Genomic DNA, 19,299 nt, shown 5'->3' with positions numbered 1-19,299 from the left:
TCATCTACTTCTGTGTTATAAAATGTTCGTTATCCAAGTATATATTTCGCTGGTGGCCTTCATCTATAAGCTTGCTGTTGTTGGTGGTTACTGTTTTATTACATTTTTACAATTTCTATAACACTTTTTACAACTTCTTTTTTTTTATGCACGTGAAGGTTTTTAAGTCAATACTCTTGCGCGGGAAATCACTGGTCGCGTGAGTATCAGATGTGTCGTACCGTACTGCTTGCTATGTTAAGCTCTAAACATATCCTTGTTATTGTATTCCTTCCTTAGTGCTTCTACGGAGACAGTGGTGGATTAGTAGATGTTGAAAGGTGCAGACAGTCAGGTCACTTTGGAAATAGCTATATGAGGGGCGTCTTGAGGATACCGACACAGATAGTTTTTTGTGTGATTCAGCGCCACCAAAGCCTATCGAAACGCTAAATACCGATACCCATTATTACCGTGCATGCTAAAAACTCTGCACTGGCCTTCAAATGGAAAACGAAATCCCAAAACATAAACTGAATGTTGGTAATTAGTGCGAGTTTTAATTATGAATGCAAAATTGGGTCCACTCGGGATTGGTTTGCTCACGAATATACTGCTGTTCGTATATCAGGAGAGAAAAATGATGTAGTTACCTGATATGGATGTGCGCGCGTGATATGGATGTCCAGTGCCCAGTGTCCGTCAGTTAAGTTTAGAGTCAGTTTTGTGAAGTGGTGTGGGGGTGGTTGCTCTTAACTCATTCCTCCCTCCCCACATACCCCGTTCAACCCATCACACAACAGCCATTCCTCAGTGTTATTCCACCCATCCGCTCGCCCTTCCTTCACCTCCTTCACCTGCCTCCGACATCCACTGGGAAGGCGATGATTACCTGTCCAACTCACTGGTCTGACCCGGTAACTCATTCTCGTCAACCGGAAGAGGAGGCGGAGGGGGGCAGGGACGGGCCACACGATAGGGATTGGATTCAGGTTAAGATTAAGTGAAGGTAGCCGTGGGGAGGATGGGGCAAGGGTGACAGGGACGATGAGACGGTGAGACAGCGAGATAAACGACCCAAGCACTGAGCTGTATAAAGGAGATCAATGGAAATGTAATGGTCTGCTAATGAAGGCTAGATATTATACACACTAATTAACACTTTGACCGCGGATAACCTACCAGAAGACCTCACCAAGCTACAGGAATGGAACAAAAGTGGGTGTTACTGTTCAGTGAAGAAAGATAGTAATGTAAAGCTATGCACATTGGGAGGGGATATCCAGCACACCAATACCACATGGGAAACACTCAACTATCCACCACAGAAGCAGAGAAAGACCTGGGAGTATATGTTACCAGGCTACCAGTGAAGGGATATCCAGCACACCAATACCACATGGGAAACACTCCACTATCCACCACAGAGGCAGAGAAAGACCTGGGAGTGTATGTTACCAGGCTACCAGTGAAGGGATATCCAGCACACCAATACCACATGGGAAACACTCCACTATCCACCACAGAGGCAGAGAAAGACCTGGGAGTATATGTTACCAGGCTACCAGTGAAGGCCAAATCCGTCCCTATCGCAGCGGACGGGTTAATCAGTTCTGTAGCCTTGGAAATTGTAGTAATGTGACCCCGATGCGATTAAGAATAGGGATATGAGACTTATATGTGCATAAAACATTTCTTCGCTCTGTCGTGGAGGCGTGGACGATACCAGTGAAATCTCAAGTATAGGGTTCATTGACGATACAATTTGATGATGGGCCGCAGCGGGCAGGATAACACTCAAAAGGGGTTGGAAAAGTACGTAGACTTGAGCTTTTATATTCTCACCTGGTCGATAAAACTCTACGGTAATCTGAACTCATATTTCACCTGTTCTGTAGTGATAGCTTGTGTTCCTTGCTCAGATCCCCGCCAAGACCCGGGATGAAGGGAATATAAGAATTGTGTATTTCAATATGATTACTTCAAATTAAAACGAGTACAAATACGAATTAGGATACACTGGAATGGTTTTAATTCGAATACAAGTACTTCTGGAAATTATTTAAGAATACATTCGTGAGTACTTTTATATTCAAGAACAACTTTTTGACGTAGCTGGATATAGAAATGTTTTAAAGGTATGCAACAGTAAAATGAGTTCGTGAACCTGCACTATACAGGACGATTACACGACCGCCGAAGAAGCTAAAGTTGAAAGGAACAACGGCGCCACTATAAACACTTGCCTGCGCCATGACGGGGTGGGGCCGAACACCATCCCGGCCCCTCAAGCAAGTCTACCGGCGCTATAGGCGTAGACGTAAAAAAAAGAAAAAAGGCTGTTATTTCTGATAATAAATTTTGAAGTATTCGTCAGATAATTCGCATAATACGAATACTTTGATTTCTAGCAATAATTATTCGAATACAAATACACCTAAATACAGTATTCAAATGTTTTTTTTTACGTGTACGCCTATAGGGCCAGTAGGCTTGCTTGAGGCTGGGCCTAATATTCTGCCTTCCATATTCCAGCCAAGGTTTATATTGGCGCTTGTTTCCTTGGGATCTTCTTTTTGCCGGAAGCTGAGTTCGGGTCTTCAGGACAGCATGTGGGTAGTTTTAAGCCACTCGGCGGTGACTGAAAAATCCCAGGTGGTAGCGTGGGGATTCGAACCCGCGTCGTCCATCACGTGGTGAATGTGGGCCCAGCACGCTACCACTCAGCCACCGCCTACCCATACGAATACCGAATACGAGTACTCCATCCTAGGCTTAGACTCCTCCCTTTCTCTCTGGAGGCGTTGTACCGTACGTAGATATGGGATGGTGACTCGTATTCCTTGTGCTGCCTCAGAGCCACGGTAACACGCCTCTCTTTCACTCTCTGGAGGCTTTGTAACGTACGTGGGTAGAGGATGATAACATGTTGGTTGTGCCGCCTGAGACCCACTTTAAAACTCCTCCCTTTCTCTCTGGGGGCGAGGATGGAGGGGAGCGGGGCGTGGCGTGGGCCGGCCGCCGCATACTGATGAAAGGACGACGATTTTCCGGTGCAGCAACTGACTCTCTCATCCCGGGCGGCGTATGAATAAAATATGATTCATAGTACTTTCCACGAAAACTCTCTCGGACGAATAACGGCTCGAGAGAAAAGTTTTTTGTGAGTTAGCGACCGCCTTCTCTCCTTTCCACGATGGACTCCTGGCTACTTGTTCAGCTGACACGATGGTGGGTAGCTGTGTGTGTGTGAGTGTGGGTGTGCGATACGGTCTATTAAAGGGTCTAAAAAGGTCTTATTAGGGTCCGGCTGGCGCGCGGCGAGGCTTGGCCCACTGAAGACGTGTGAGCCCAGCGCCCTCATGAAGATATTAATGAGGGTGAAAGTTCCATGCCTGCCTGCAAGATAAATGAATATATGTATACTCCTTGCGTGTTCTATATATCATACTTAAAAGTGGAAAGTATAGCCGCTGCGCCATTCCAACAGTTGATTATCCTGATTACTTCATTTTTGAGCTCCCTAATGCCAGAGAGTAACTCGTAAAATGTGCAATTACTCTACGGTCATAATCCTTTTGCGTCAGTTTAACCTACTTACTGTTCGTCCTGCAGTAGTCAGCCAGCCTCAGTGTGTGTGTGTGTGTGTGTGTGTGTGTGTGTGTGTGAGTGTGTGTGTCTGTGTCTGTATCTGTATCTGTGTCTGTGTGTGTGTGTGTGTGTGTGTGGGTGTGAGTGTGTGTGTCTGTGTCTGTGTCTGTGTCTGTATCTGTATCTGTGTCTGTGTCTGTGTGTGTGTGTGGGTGAGAGTGTGTGTGTGTGTGTGTGTGTGTGTGTGTGTGTGTGTGTGTGTGTGTGTGTGTGTGTGTGTGTACTTTGAGTAAATCACTTTCGGAAACAGTTCAAAGTTATCTTATACAAAGCGTCCTTCAATCCAAATACCTCATGTACAATCTAGCGACTGTGGAGTTGTTTACATTCAAACAACGTATAAAAACATGAGTTGCTGAAGACTGAAGTATCTATATATATTGCCCTGAAGCACTTGTTTGTTATGGAAAGCTTAGCCGAGAAAGGAAAATAAATGAAAAAAATAATCGGAAACAAATCATGTCAATAGTTCTTCGGGTAAAACTAGACATGAAACAGGGCGTGAAGGAAACACAAAACAAGGAGAGATCGTGACTTAGTTTATTGGTCGGTACTCTTAGACACTTATTCACCTCAAAGCAACAGTTTCCAGAGTCTAAAAAGGACATCAATCTGGTTTTCATGAGTGTTTCTTTACGTTCATGGTACAGAGGAAGGGTCAAACTGCCACCGGGGTCATTAAACTACCCCTGGAAATGCTCCAAAACGCCTACGAAAGCCTTGTCAAATGATATGTCTGCTTACCCCAAACCCCTATACGAAAACCTTGTAAGTAATATGTGCTTAGACGATGAGAAGTTTGAAAATATGACCCTATGTACTCTGGGTCCGAGGAGGGTGGCTTTCGCGTTTAGGAAGGCTTCTACGCCATGAACGGGGAAAGAACTCATAACACCCGATGTCTCTTCTCTGTGGCCTTCAAAAACGTTCGCAATGAGAGTCCCAAATGTTTGATGATATGAGTCCTCTCCCTCGTGTCCCTCCCAGCCAAGGTCTCCTGTTCCCACGCACACACAAACACTCATTCATTCTGGTGGTCGCGGGCTTGTCTCCTTTTCCCCGGCGGTGATATACGAGCCTGGGTGATGGATGACGCTAATGGGTGATTTCTTTGTCATATTGCTGTCAGGAACTCTTGCGTGTTATTGATAATCCCTTCCGTTGAAACCCACATCAGTTTGGCTTACGTCGAGTCTTGTGTGTGTGTGTGTGTGTGTGTGTGTGTGTGTGTGTGTGTGTGTGTGTGTTTGTATACGCCTGCTTGAGGTTTTCATTTCGTGTTTGTCATGTTTTCTCTCTCTCTCTCTCTCTCTCTCTCTCTCTCTCTCTCTCTCTCTCTCTCTCTCTCTCTCTCGCTCTCGCTCTCGCTCTCGCTCGCTCAGTCAGTCAGTCAGTCAGTCAGTCAGTCAGTCAGTCAGTCAGTCAGTCAGTCAGTCAGTCAGTCAGTCAGTCAGTCAGTCAGTCAGTCAGTCAGTCAGTCAGTCAGTCAGTCAGTCAGTCAGTCAGTCAGTCAGTCAGTCAGTCAGTCAGTCAGTCAGTCAGTCTATCTATATGTCCATCTATCTATCTATCTATCTATCTATCTATCTATCTATGGAGGTATGAATGTGTATATATGTGTACTTGTTATGTGATCAATGTCTCTCTCTCCCAATCATATTACGTATTCTTCAAGCCGAGCAAGCGAATTAACATTTCACTTAACCCTTTGTCTGTACACGAGTTTTAACATTGACCCGCCGCACCCAGGCCATGTCTTTTATCCTGACACATGTTTTGGGCACTCAGCTTCCTCCCTTCCCTCCTCTCGCCGCTGCCGCCTTCCACCGCCACCGTCACCGACCTCTCCTATTCTGCAACGATCCTGACTTGGGCTGTTGGCTGAGAGAGAGAGAGAGAGAGAGAGAGAGAGAGAGAGAGAGAGAGAGAGAGAGAGAGAGAGAGAGAGAGAGAGAGAGAGAGAGAGAGAGAGAGAGAGAGAGAGAGAGAGAGAGAGAGAGACACAGAAAAGAGAGAGAAGAGAGAGAGAGAAGAGAAGAGAAGAGAAGAGAAGGATGGGATGGGATGGGAACGGAAGGAAGGAAAAAGAGAAGAGATGGAGGAAGAGAAGAGATGGGAAGGGAAGGGAAGGAAGAAGGGAAGGGAAGGAAAGGAAAGGAAGGGAAGGAAAGGAAAGGAAAGGAAAGGAAAGGAAAGGAAAGGAAAAGGAAGGAATTATACTGATTATATTGAATACAGTATAATCTTCAATCCTCTTATTAAGACTCCGCTTTAGCCAAACTCTGAAACAATAACTAAAAACAAACATTCCTGGGGTGGATCTTATGACAAGTTATATGTGCCGCAAAGTATCTGGTTCATAGCGCTTCGTTTCCTTTGAGTCATTCGATATAAGTTTTCTCTTCCTTACGATACAGTTACAAATTATAGCGAGTGCCACCTTCCCCTGTCAGAAGCGAGGCGTCGTGGGTCAGACCAGTGTGGCTGTGGACTTCTGGAACGCTCGCCTCGGTGGTGTATGAATGACGCTGATTGGCGGCACGCAGAGTCATTGTCGGGGTTTGCGTCGGTGTCGTTGCCTGGTCGGGGTGTCTGGAGGTCTCTAGAGGTGCTTGGCAAGTCTGAATCTTGTATTGCCGCGCTGACCAACACGTGCGGGGAGTGTGTCTCAGTGTCTGTTCTCCTTGTAGCGTGTCGGTGGCTTGGTGTATTGTTTCAGAGTCGGCGTTCTTCTGTACGTGTCCTCCTGAACTCGCCGCGTGATGGTGATGGTGATGGTGGTGGTGGTGATGGTGTTATTATATAGCCGCTTTCACAGTCATTTTGTTTGTTTTGATCGTTACCAATGGCTGTTTTCGCAGCTATAGTATTTCCACGTCAAACTGGGCGATGGGGTAGTGGCGGCTGCGGGGTTAGCGTAGCCCCGCACCTTGCCACACACTCTCAACACCTCTCGCTTTCTCTGCAGCCGCCACTACCCCATAGGCCAGTTTCACGTGGACAACTATAGCGTCGATCGCCGCCATTGGTAACGATCAACACAAACAAAGTGACTGTGAAAGCGGCCCTATATAGTCACACACATATACTTGAGCACTCTGCACTGGTTACCCCAAAACTGGGACTAAGTTTATCTTATGACTTTCGTGTTCTAGAGTTATATGATGAAAAGCGTAAGTCCAACATCACTTCAGCACCGGTCGGGGTTTAATATAATCTTAATTCCTTAATCAATTTCATATTACAGGGCAAAGAAAATATATGTTTGGAAAATAAGTGCAATTATGACTGGACCTGGGTATCCCTGACAAAGACTTCTGTCCAGTCTCGAGGAAAATTATATTAAACACTGAGGATTACCGAGTGCTTTAACAGTGACATCGAGGAAACATCTCAGTGAGTGACGAGAAACGGAAATGATGGAAAGTGTGACTGATAGTTGTTTTGATACGCCAAGGCACAAGATTGAATTCCGCTACTTGTGAGCCGTCTAGCACCTGTCTCCGCGCCCAGAACACCCAGACAACGGAGCTCGTGCAAGTGGATAATATCTACCCAACGTGTGGATGCTAAACTGAAAACAAGGACTCCATAAAAGCGGGACATATTTTCCGGGCTAGTGGCGGCGAGGCCAGTTCCTAAAACCATGGCGGTGCTTTGCGAGCGGCCGCCCGAGCTGCTCACTCCGCCCAACGTGATCATCACCCAAAACAAGAACCACAACCACAACAGCATCAACAACAACGGCCACAGCATGAGGGTCAGGCTTGTCGAGGTAGGTAGACGTGTAGAGTATGGCAAAGTCTATATACACCAAGTCAAGTCACGCGCAGGTTTGTGGGAGGAGACACGGCCGAGGCGTGGTTTATGCGTGACACTGCTTGGAGCCAAACTAGAGAATGTAGAAACAGGGATTTAGAGAAAACGGAGAAAAGCGGACTAATTTAAATCAATCACTTCAACATGCCCTCCCTCACACCCCACACCGCCGTTTGTAGTCATTGGAATTACAGTCACGCAATAGCACAATAAAAAGACATATTTTCTCGTCAGTGGCTTGCCTGAACGCGCTGTGAAAGAAGGCGAGAATGCACATCCAGAGTGCACACACGGCCCCAACTTTAGTCACCCCTGAACTGCCGGGTATTATTTTTTTGGCTCCAAGTGACGTCATCCCGCTGCTCCTCCCAAAAACCGCCTCCTGCGCGTACCGGTCGCAGTTTTGAAGCAGAGTGACTTGACTTGGTATATATAGACAAAACGCAAGGTGAGTATTTAGTGTAGCTTCTGAGGTGGTGGTGAGGAGGCTGGTGTCCGGGTGCATCAGGAAGGCGTCCCTCAAGCCTCAACCTGCCGCGCATGCCAACACCTCCAGCCGCGGCTCATCATGGTGGCGGGCACGTCCCAGTGTTTACGGGTAAGCGTGCGGGGATTGGTGATTCACAAAGGGTCTGTGCCGCCCGCTGGGAGGCTGGGAGTGCTGTCTCTGCCGCGGGAATGCAGAAGCAGTGTATTTTCATGGCTCAAGCTCTGTGTCAACACTTGTTTGGGCCACTGGTAAATATGTATGAAACGCTGCACAAAGCCCTTGTTGATTTTTTACAAGGTTTTGGCTATATTCTAAGGTCCGCTTGCACAGTCATTTTGTTTGTTTTGATCGTTACCAATGGCTGTTATCGCCGCTATACTATTTCCACGTAAAACTGGCCGATGGGGTAGTGGCGGCTGCGGGGTTAGCCAAGCCCCGCACCTTGCCACACACTCTCAACACCTCTCGCTTCCTCTGCAGCCGCCACTACCCCATAGGCCAGGCTCACGTGGGAAACTATAGCGTCGATCACCGCCATTGGGAACGATCAAAACAAACAAAATGACTGTGAAAGCGTCCCCAGGTGCAGTAGATAATTTGTAAAGGTCAAAAGCAAATTACACGCGTGACCCGTGACCCGAAACATTATTGTGTCCGGATTAATGGTCGAAGCACGAACCATTGGGATGAGCTCCGCCCCGGCTTTGTTAGTGTCCGCGCAGCACGGCAGCAAATAATGTTTTGTTTATTTGTATTTCAGGTGAGTGTGTCCGGCGAGGCCTTCCGCGAGGTGGTGAGTGTTTCCCCGGTGTGTGTGTGTGTGTGTGTGTGTGTGTATTTACCTAGTTGTCGTGTGGTCCTGTCTACGTATCCATATTCATCCAACTTTTCCTTTATGTGTGTGTGTGTGTGTGTGTGTGTGTGTGTGTGTGTGTAAGAAAGAGAGAGAGAGAGAGAGAGAGAGAGAGAGAGAGAGAGAGAGAGAGAGAGAGAGAGAGAGAGAGAGAGAGAGAGAGAGAAGAGTGAGATGAGTCTGAAAGGGAGTGTGAGTGAAAATTAGTGAGTGAAAAGGGAAGATGGAATTCGGATCAGTAAGATTTTTTTTATATTATTGAACTTTTTATAATGTGGCGTGGATAGTGGAACAGAAATCAGGAAAGTATTATATAGCGAGAAAGTGTAAGTGTCAAGGCGTTCTGGAGGGACCTACATTGATGGCGTTAAAATTAATTACACTTGTATTTTCTAGTTAATAATTACAATATGATGAGCTGATTAGGACTATTCAGCCAGAGATGATCAACACACACACACACACACACACCAGGGAGTAAAACTATTTTCTCCTCTCTTTTTCTCTTCCTTCTTTATCCCGATCTTCTTCATCTCCCCCATTTACATTGCTCCTTCCTTCCTCCATATCTTCCTTCTCTTCTCCTTCATCTTCAATTATCTTTCATCTTCTTTCCTTATCTCTCTCTTCTTTCTACTTTTCCTCTACGTCAATCCTTCATTCACTCATTCTTTCTTTCTCCCACTCCTTCCTTCTCTCCCTTCCTCCCTTCTTTCACCCTCTATCGCTTCTTCCTGTCTCTCAATCTCCCTCTCGTTCTTGGTAATGTTTCTCTTTTTATTCCTGTTCCTCGTCTAGTCTCTTAATGAAAGGCATGGGCTTAACGGACTCATTTCGGAAACTTAAGCCGAGTTCGTGTGTCGCTATAGTTTCATTCTCCCACGATATGACCGTCTTTTGTTCATCCTCCTTACTCCTTGCTCGCGTTTCCCTGCCTCCCTAAAGAGTAATAGACAGATAGATAGATAGTGTGAATGTATGTATATGTAATTCTGTGAGTGCATATGCGTGTGTATTTTAACAAACTCGACAACCCTCTCCTCCCTTCCTCTCTCTTCTTTCCTCATTATTTCCATCCCTTACTTCTTATATACCTTCTCTCCCTTCTCCCTGCCCCCTGACTAACATGTTCTATATACCCTTTCTTTCCTTTCCTTCCCTTCACTTCCTTCCCTTATATCTTATCGACTTTCCCTTCCTTTCTTTCCCTCTGGCCCTTTCTCTGTATAGCCCTTACATGCCCTCTGACTAACATGTTTAAAATACCTTGCTTTCCTCCTTTATTATCTATCTTCTCTCCCTTCTTTTCCTCCGCCCCCTTCTCTGTTTGCACCATCTCTCTCTCTCCTCTGATACTCGACAAGTTCTGTAAGGCTTGTGAATGGCAGATGTGTACGATCATGGACCTTGCCTTCTCTTCACATCCTCCTCATTGCGTCGACTGGGTAATTCTCTGCCCAAGATCCATTGTTCCATCTCCCTTTCATCTGATACTTGAGTTCTGTAACGTTTGTGAATGGAAGCTGTAACTAAACTCAAGCCTTTCCCTTCTCATTCTGTCCAGTCACTAGTCTCCTGCCTAAGACACGTTCTTCAACCTTCCCGCTATTTCATATTTGAGTTCCGTAAGGTTTGTGAATGGCAGCTGTGACCGAACATGCGCATTCCCCTCTTCATCGTGTCTTTATTTCATCCACTCGGTAATTTCCTGCCTGAGCACAACGACTCATCTTCCCTCCTTCCCTCCCACAACACTAGGACAACACACACACACACACACACACACACACACACACACACACACACACACATACTCGTCACTGTACTTCCGGCTCCGAAACTTGGCCGGAAACTTTTGTCCTCGCCCGAGTAAGGCATCTCCTCCAACTTTTCTTTCCTCCCTCGCGTTCTTCTAGTTGGTCCAAGGCCTTCCTCCTCGGGGATTCCTTAGTCGACTTCTTAAGGACCCATGTTGCGCCCTCGGAATTCCTGTTAAAATTCCAGCGCCCCTTCCCCCGCTGCCCCGCCAAAGGGTTCGCGGTCCTTGATGTTTTAGTACCTAAACCCCTTGGATGCGGATTTCCTACAAGAAGACCTCACCAAGCTACAGGAATGGAACAAAAAGTGGCTGCTACAATTCAATGAAGTAGAAAATGTAAAGTCATGCACCTTGGGAGGGGATATCCAGCACACCAATACCACATGGGAAACTCTCCACTATCCACCACAGAGGCAGAGAAAGACCTGGGACTATATGTTACCAGGCTACCAGTGAAGGGATATCCAGCACACCAATACCACATGGGAAACACTCCACTATCCACCACAGAGGCAGAAAAAGACCTGGGACTATATGTTACCAGGCTACCAGTGAAGGGATATCCAGCTCACCAATACCACATGGGGAACACTCCACTATCCACCACAGAGGCAGAGAAAGACCTGGGGCTATATGTTACCAGGCTACCAGTGAAAGCCAAATCCGTGCCTGTCGCAGCGGAGGGGTTAATGGCCAGCGCCGAATACCTGCGATGCACCGGAAATTAAAATCCAGCCGATGCGAACGAAGCGTGAAATTGGATTAAGACAAGAAGCCGATGTCCCTGTTACAGAATTGTTGGGCCCACATTCACCGCGTGATGGACGACGCGGGTTCGAATCCCCACGCTACCACCTGGGATTTTTCAGTCACCGCCGAGTGGCTTAAAACTACCCACATGCTGTCCTGAAGACCACCCATCAACCCGGACTCTAGAGGAAACCGTCCAAGTGAATCAAGGAGTTCCGGGGGGCAGCATGAGCCAAGAGAAGATGGCGCCACTATAAACACTTGCCTGCGCCATGACGGGCTGGGGCTGACTTCCATATACGCCCCTCACGTAAAAAAATAATAATAATAATAATAAAAAAAATGAAGAAATAAAAGTCGTGAAATAATGTTACTTGTGAGCCTAACGGATGACGGAGCACAGCAAACACCACATCAATACACTACCTCTGCCACCACGCCTAACCAAGCAGCATCGTCATCATCAGCCAAAACTATATGCCAGAGTATTTTTTTGTATATATAGTTTCTGACATTCTTGGTGGTGTGCAGAATGTCACGCCGTCTCCTCCTCTCCCTCTCCCTCCAATGCTTTAAAGTTAGGGGGCTCTTCGTAACACCCAGCAGCGAGAGAGAGAGAGAGAGAGAGAGAGAGAGAGAGAGAGAGAGAGAGAGAGAGAGAGAGAGAGAGAGAGAGAGAGAGAGAGAGAGAGAGAGAGAGAGACAGAGACAGAGACAGAGACAGAGAGACAGACACAGAGAGACAGAGACACAGAGACAGAGACAGAGACAGAGACAGACAGAGAGAGAGAGAGAGGGTGACAATTAACAATAGAACATTCTCCTCCATGCCTGCTCATTAACAAGCTACATGCCCCCCCACCCCCTCCCTCCCTCACTTGTCCGGGTCAGTGCCTCACGCCCCGGCGGCCGCACACTCGCCTCCTCACACGGCCATCACGGGGTATATAATTTACGGCACGCTTAAGTGTAACCTTCTGTTTTAAGGTTTCTTTTATAAAAATGAAATTGTATATTTTTTTACTGACCTAACTTAAGGATTAAATATGGAGGACGATTATTCTCAGGACTATTAACAATGGGAAAAGTTTGTCCAACCTCGCAATAATATCTCACGGTCTGGCTGGCGTCCCCACCGCACTCAATTTTAGGCGATATATATGTGCGGCAGTAATTCGCAAAGCACATCATCCCTTGCAGAAAGTGGTGGAGTTGAGATTTGGAGGAAAGGTAAATTCGTACATTTCCATAAGAATTTACGTATATTCGTTCCATGCTGAAACAACTCAGTAGTGTGCCATTGTCGAGCGTCGGGTCCTGTGCTGTGTGAATGACGAGGCCACGAATATTTTTAAAAAAAAATTTTTTTACGTCTATGCCCATGGAGGTATTTCTAAAACGCCGGTAGGCTTGCTTGAGGGGCCTGGATGGTAGTCGTCCCCAGCCCGTCATGGCGCAGGCAAGTGTTTATAGTGGCGCCATCTTCTCTTGGCTCATGCTGCCCCCCGGAACTCCTTCTTGATTCACTTGGATGGTTTCCTCTAGAGTCCGGGTTGATGGGTGGTCTTCAGGACAGCATGTGGGTAGTTTTAAGCCACTCGGCGGTGACTGAAAAATCCCAGGTGGTAGCGTGGGGATTCGAACCCGCGTCGTCCATCACGCGGTGAATGTGGGCCCAGCACGCTATCACTCAGCCACACTCCCTGAACCAGACAAGGCGATGTGATGAACGCTTTGTGAACGTTTTCTCCTTCTGGTGATGAAGGTGTACTTTTGAAGAGAAAAAAGGACAAAGATCCCCGGTGAGAGGTTCGGGCAGGGCAGGGAGGAGAGGCAGGCCGGGGGCTAATGTATGGTCCGTGACGTTATGCTTTGGTGTCTTACCATCTGTTAACCCGGCAGCTGCGGGGGTCATGTTTCTTAGGGGAGGTTAGGTTAGGTGAGGTTAGGTTAGGTTAGGTTAAAGGTTAGGTTAGGTTAGGTTAGGTTAGGTTAGGTTAAAGGCCCCTCTAAGTAAAATATTGAGAAAGAATCATCACTCACGCAAACCATTTCATAATATATATCAACGCATGTGTGATCAGTTTTTGCATCATCTATTTTGGGAGGTTTATATCATGGCAGAAATTTGGCCCGTCGCTGCTACACGGTAAAGCCACAAATTTGGCCCATCGCTGCTACACGGTAAAGCCACAAATTTGGCCCATCGCTGCTACACGGTAAAGCCACAAATTTGGCCCGTCGCTGCTACACGGTAAAGCCACAAATTTGGCCCGTCGCTGCTACCGGGTTAAAGAAGAGACTTTGCAAGCAGTAACTCTAATCCTGTGACTGGCGCCTGTATAAACTAGCAATACCGTAGGCGGGAGTGTCGGCACATGTATACGTAAATTACACGGCGGAGGCTTCAAAGAGGATGAGGTGCAGCCGAGCGCGGCGGCCGGACTCCCCGGGGCGAACCCTTCCTGCCAGTGCATCTTTAGGGCGACGGGGAGGCTCCAGTGTAGCTTAAGATATTCACTTTAACATCTCGACTACGGATTTCCTACAAGAAGACATCATCAAGCTACAGGAATGGAACAAAAAGTGGCTTCTACAATATCCAGCATAGCAATATCACACGGGAAACACTCCACTATCCACCACAGAGGCAGAAAAAGACCTGGGAGTGTATGTTACCAGGCTACCAGTGAAGGGATATCCAGCACACCAATACCACATGGGAAACACTCCACTATCCACCACAGAGGCAGAGAAAGACCTGGGAGTGTGTTACCAGGCTACCAGTGAAGGGATATCCAGCATACCAATACCACATGGGAAACACTCCACTATCCACCACAGAGGCAGAGTAAGACCTGGGAGTGTATGTGACCAGGCTACCAGTGAAGGGATATCCAGCACACCAATACCACATGGGAAACACTCCACTATCCACCACAGAGGCAGAAAAAGACCTGGGAGTGTATGTCACCAGGCTACCAGTGAAGGGATATCCAGCACACCAATACCACATGGGAAACACTCCACTATCCACCACAGAGGCAGAGAAAGACCTGGGAGTGTATGTTACCAGGCTACCAGTGAAGGGATATCCAGCACACCAATACCACATGGGAAACACTCCACTATCCACCACGGAGGCAGAAAAAGACCTGGGAGTGTATGTCACCAGGCTACCAGTGAAGGGATATCCAGCACACCAATACCACATGGGAAACACTCCACTATCCACCACAGAGGCAGAGAAAGACCTGGGAGTGTATGTGACCAGGCTACCAGTGAAAGCCAAATCCGTGCCAATCGCAGCGGACGGGTCAAACTAAACACCAGGAGACAAATATACGCGATTACTTATTCTAACGATTTTACTTGTGGAAATATTTGATAAGAAAAAAAAAATTGAGATTAATTAACTTAGGGTAGGCGGTGGCTGAGTGGTAGCGTGCTGGGCCCACATTCACCGCCCGCGTGATGGACGACGCGAGTTCGAATCCCCACGCTACCACCTCGGATTTTTCAGTCACCGCCGAGTGGCTTAAAACTACCCACATGCTGTCCTGAAGACCTCCCATCAACCCGGACTCTAGAGGAAACCGTCCAAGTGAGTCAAGAAGGAGTTCCGGGGGGCAGCATGAGCCAAGAGAAGATGGCGCCACTATAAACACTTGCCTGCGCCATGACGGGCTGGGCCGACTACCATCCAGGCCTCTCAAGCAAGCCTACCAGCGCAATAGGCGTACACAAAAAAAAACTGTTGTATCATAGTTATATAATGAAGAGCACAATGGGGTCCAGATTAAGCAGACAAATGCCACTTTTCAGCTACAATGTTCCTGACACACAACGTTCGGCACTGACATTTGCTTATTTGGTTCCCCTATCATTCCTCGTACACTCCTCTTCATTACGAAATATATTCAAAGCGAAAGAAAAAGGATCACATTCTTTCATATTCGTAAACATCCGGCACTCAAGCACACACGCATTTGGCAAGGTCTTCGTACGAGCTGTGGATAGTTGTATGACCCTGGTGGTAGTTCGACCCTTCCTCTGTACCATGAACTCAAAAACAACACTCATTTGAACTCGACTGATATCCATTGCGGCCTTGGGAGTATTTGTTGGTGTGAGAGGCGATCATAAAAACGTTCGCCTCAGAAAACGTTCCCTTTGAAGTAAGAAACGAAGGAAACAATTGAGCGGAATAGATCTTACCCGGAAACCTAAATAATAATAATAATAATAATAATAATAATAATAATAATAATAATAATAATAATAATAATAATAATAATAATAATAATAATAATAATGTAAATAATCGCTAAAAGCACTTCACAAACCTTTAAAAATGGCAATACATCAGCTTAATAGACAGAGAGAGAGAGAGAGTAAATGAAATGCGAACGCTAATTGTGTGCTATAGATACAAGCCCCTGCTCTCTCTCTCTCTCTCTCTCTCTCTCTCTCTCTCTCTCTCTCTCTCTCTCTATCTCTATCTCTATCTCTCTCTCTCTCTCTCTCCCCACCTCCCGTCCACCCCCTCTGGTTAAAGCCGTCGGCACATTCGCGCGGCTGACCCACATAGACGAGGGTTCAAGGCCGCTCGCTGGTGACGGGAGGAACTTGCCGTCCCCTTCCTGACACGCGCTACCCTCGGGCCATTAGAATCCTGATATGGAAAGCCTCGTGTACGCTGGGCGGCCTTGGGTATGCAGCGTGGATTAGAAGGCCGCAGGGAAGGGAAGGAAGGGAAGGAGAGGAACTGAGTATAGGAAATGTACCTTAAAACCCAAGTTACTATAAGCTGGAAACAAATTAGCATTCTTGTATGACCTCCGTGAACGCTTAACCTCCTCGTGAAAGAGAATGAAAAAGCCGCAGGGAAGGGAAGGAAGAGAAGGAGAGGAACTGTGTCTAGGAACTGTACCAAAAATCCAAGTTACTATAAGCTGGAAACAAATTAGCATTCTTGTATGACCTCCGTGAACGCTTAACTTCCTCGTGTATGACAATGAAAAAACCGCAGGGAAATGAAATAAGGGAAGGAGAGGATCTGTGTCTAGGAAATGTACCTTAAAACCCAAGTTACTATAAGCTGGAAACAAATTAGCATTCTTATATGACCTCCGTGAACGCAAAAATACCTCGTCCATGGAATTGTACATGATTGGGAGTGTGAATGAGAAGGCCGCAGGGAAGGGAAGGAAGGGAAGGAGAGGAGCTGATTGTAGGAAATGGACCAATAAACCCAAGTTACTATAAGCTCGAAACAAATTAGCATTCTTGTATGACCTCCGTGAACGCTTAACAGCCTCGTGAATGCAACTGTACATCATCGGGAGTGTCAATAAAGGAACTGCGGGGGAGTGAAGGAAGGGGAAGAGCTATAAGTTTAGAAGATATCCCCCAAAAAGCGAAATACTATAAGCTGTAAACAATTTAACATCCTATAATGAGCCTCGTGAGCGCTGAACAACCTCGTTATCGACAGTGAGGATGGAAAACTCGCTGGGGAGGGAAGGAAGGGCAGGAGAGGAGTCAAGTGTTGTCGTATTTAAGAGCCGCGTTACATCAGGAGGCAATTAACAGAACGTTCTCCGCCTGGCCTGGTTGCCTAGCTGCAGACCCGGGCGCGGAGGTTGTCATGGCAACTCTGAACCCACAGCCTCCGCCACCGCTTCCGTGTGTGTGTGTGTGTGTGTGTGTGTGTGTGTGTGTGTGTGTGTGTGTGTGTGTGTGTTTGTGTGTGTGTTTCTCTCTCGCTCTCGCCGTCTCTCTCTCTCTCTCTCTCTCTCTCTCTCTCTCTCTCTCTCTCTCTCTCTCTCTCTCTCTCTCTCTCTCTCTCTCTCTCTCTCTCTCTCTCTCTTTTTTTATTTAAACGTGTTCAGTACATTAGTACATGGCAGTATTATTTGTCTATGCTAAGGTTCCCCGACCGTTGGGAGCTATTTAAAAGCTTCTGCCGATTATATTATACAATTATTATACAATATATTATACAATTATATATATACATATTTACGGTGGGTGTAGAGTAGCCACCTGTGGGACAACCTTCATCTGCTGAGTGGACAGTTGTGTCACATCCACATCAGCAGTGAGGTTGTTCCACCACACCACCGCTGCGATGGAGAAGGCACGTTGGTGGGTGCTGGAGCGGGCCATTGGCACTTCCAGGAGGAGGCGTTGCTCAGCACCGTTCTCGTGCTGCGCTCAGACCTCCTCCAGGTAGCCCTCAGGTCCGTCAGGTGGGGCACTAGGCCCACTTGTGCCTTGTGTAGCACCGTCAGGGCAGCGACGCGGCGACGGTGCTCCAGGCTATTCAGCTGGTTCGTGGCTGGTCTTGCCCTTCCTTCGTGTGGGTGTTGTTGTTGTTGTTGTCGCTGTGTCTCCCACTGGCTCGGTCGGTGGTGCTGGGTGCCGTTGATGAGGCGTTCAGCCCTCCTCTGCACCTTGTCTAGCAGGTTGAGGTGGCAGCGGGCGCTGGCCATCCAGGTGAGCGGTGCATACTCCATCACTGGACGGACTTGTGCCTTATAGAGGTGGTCAGGCCTTCAGCATCGAGGAGGTTCTTCATGCGGCGCAGGAGGTTCACCTTCTGGGAGGCTTTGTGCGCCACCCTTTCAAGGTGACGGTCAAACCGCAGCTGGGAGTCCACCTCCACGCCCAGGATGTCGACGCTGGACTGCAGAGGATGGTGTCATTCCCGAATCTCAGTCTGCCGTTGAGTTGCCTCGCGTCCTCCGAGAACGTGATATTACCATTGCCTGGGTTTTGTCAGGGGAAAACCTGACTTGCAACATATTTCCCAAGGCCATTATGTCTGCCAACTGTATGTTTACGGACTCTATCAAGTCCTTGGATTCCTCACTCTTTTCTGTTCTGGAGAGGGTGAAGTCGTCGGCGTAGGCGCTTGCTGCCGGGATTGTTTGCAGGAGGTCGTTAAAGTATATGTTCCACAGAATAGGTCCAAGTACGGACCCTTGTGGAACGGAGGCCTCCACCGGGAAGCTGGTCGAGGTGCTTCCGTTGACTGCTACGTGGAGGCTCCTGCCTAACAGGTAGTTTGAGAGCAGGCGCAGCAGGTCCCCCGTGATGCCTAGTTGCTGTAGCTTCGCCGTCAGACCGCGGTGCCAAACGGAGTCGAACGCGCCAGCTATATCCAGGGCAATCACGAGAGAGGGGTGGCCGTCATCAAGGGCGTCATGCCAGGACTTTGAGAGGAGAAGGAGGAGGTCTGAGGTAGAGCGGCCCTTCCGAAAACCAAACTGCTTCGGTGACTGCAGGTGGTTTTCCTCGAGGAAGGATGTCAATTGCTCCCCGATGATCCTCTCAAATATCTTGCTAATGATTGGGAGGAGTGATATTGGCCTGTAATTGCCTGGCTCGGACCTGGATTTTTTCTTGTGTACGGGTGTGACTCTGGCCTCCTTCCACTGTGCAGGCCACACCCCGCTCTGCAGGCATCGCCGGAAGATCTGGGCGAGGGGGCTGGTGAGCTCATCGGAGCATCGCCGCAGTAAGTATGGACTCACGCTGTCAGGGCCTGGCGCCTTCCTGGTGTTGACGCCCCTCAGATGTCTCTCTCTCTCTCTCTCTCTCTCTCTCTCTCTCTCTCTCTCTCTCTCTCTCTCTCTCTCTCTCTCTCTCTCTCTCTCTCTCTCTCTCTCTCTCTCTCTCTCTCTCTCTCTCTCTCTCTCTCTCTCTCTCTCTCTCTCTCTCTCTCTCTCTCTCTCTCTCTCTCTCTCTCTCTCTCTCTCTCTCTCTCTCTCTCTCTCTCTCTCTCTCTCTCTCTCTCTCTCTCTCTCTCTCTCTCTCTCTCTCTCCAGCGTCGTTCCTTCCATTCCTTTGACATCTATTCAGGAGCGGTAATTAGCGGACTTTTTCTTTAATATTTTTCTTTACGCCCTTGAACTGTCTCCTTAGCTGTAA

The 19,299-nt window shown here is 47.7% G+C and overlaps 2 protein-coding genes across 14 annotated transcripts in view; one reads left to right on the top strand and one right to left on the bottom strand.

Annotated features, from left to right (window-relative positions):
• LOC127002413 (uncharacterized) overlaps window positions 1–19,299 on the bottom strand; it is a 91,273-nt gene that overhangs the window by 53,746 nt on the left and 18,228 nt on the right. For 3 of the 11 annotated variants that reach the window (XR_007756187.1, XR_007756191.1, XR_007756192.1), the window contains exon 2: window positions 1,421–1,519. The exons of 2 other annotated variants lie outside the window; for them this stretch is intronic. Coding sequence is in view for 4 of the 9 variants with exons in the window: in XM_050868308.1 (XP_050724265.1) it covers window positions 1,291–1,519; window positions 11,037–11,135; window positions 14,024–14,122; window positions 14,319–14,615 (724 nt within the window). In the remaining 5 variants the exon portion in view is untranslated. Of the gene's footprint in view, window positions 1–1,260; window positions 1,520–11,036; window positions 11,136–14,023; window positions 14,123–14,318; window positions 14,679–19,299 lie in introns of those variants that run through there. 6 more of the 11 variants (XM_050868308.1, XM_050868305.1, XR_007756186.1 and 3 more) reach the window with 6 other exon arrangements.
• Window positions 6,317–19,299, top strand: part of LOC127002411 (gamma-2-syntrophin-like) — a 124,886-nt gene continuing 111,903 nt past the window's right edge. For 2 of the 3 annotated variants that reach the window (XM_050868302.1, XM_050868301.1), the window contains exons 1-2: window positions 6,317–6,364; window positions 6,878–7,405. In XM_050868302.1, coding sequence (XP_050724259.1) covers window positions 7,277–7,405 — 129 coding nt within the window. In that variant the 5' untranslated portion in view covers window positions 6,317–6,364; window positions 6,878–7,276. Of the gene's footprint in view, window positions 6,365–6,877; window positions 7,406–7,889; window positions 8,048–19,299 lie in introns of those variants that run through there. The other variant, XM_050868303.1, reaches the window with a different exon arrangement.

Source organism: Eriocheir sinensis, chromosome 23, assembly GCF_024679095.1.
Source record: "Eriocheir sinensis breed Jianghai 21 chromosome 23, ASM2467909v1, whole genome shotgun sequence".
NCBI lineage: Eukaryota > Metazoa > Arthropoda > Malacostraca > Decapoda > Varunidae > Eriocheir > Eriocheir sinensis.
Note: the sequence above shows the minus strand (reverse complement) of the source record. Positions and strands in the feature narration are given on the sequence as shown.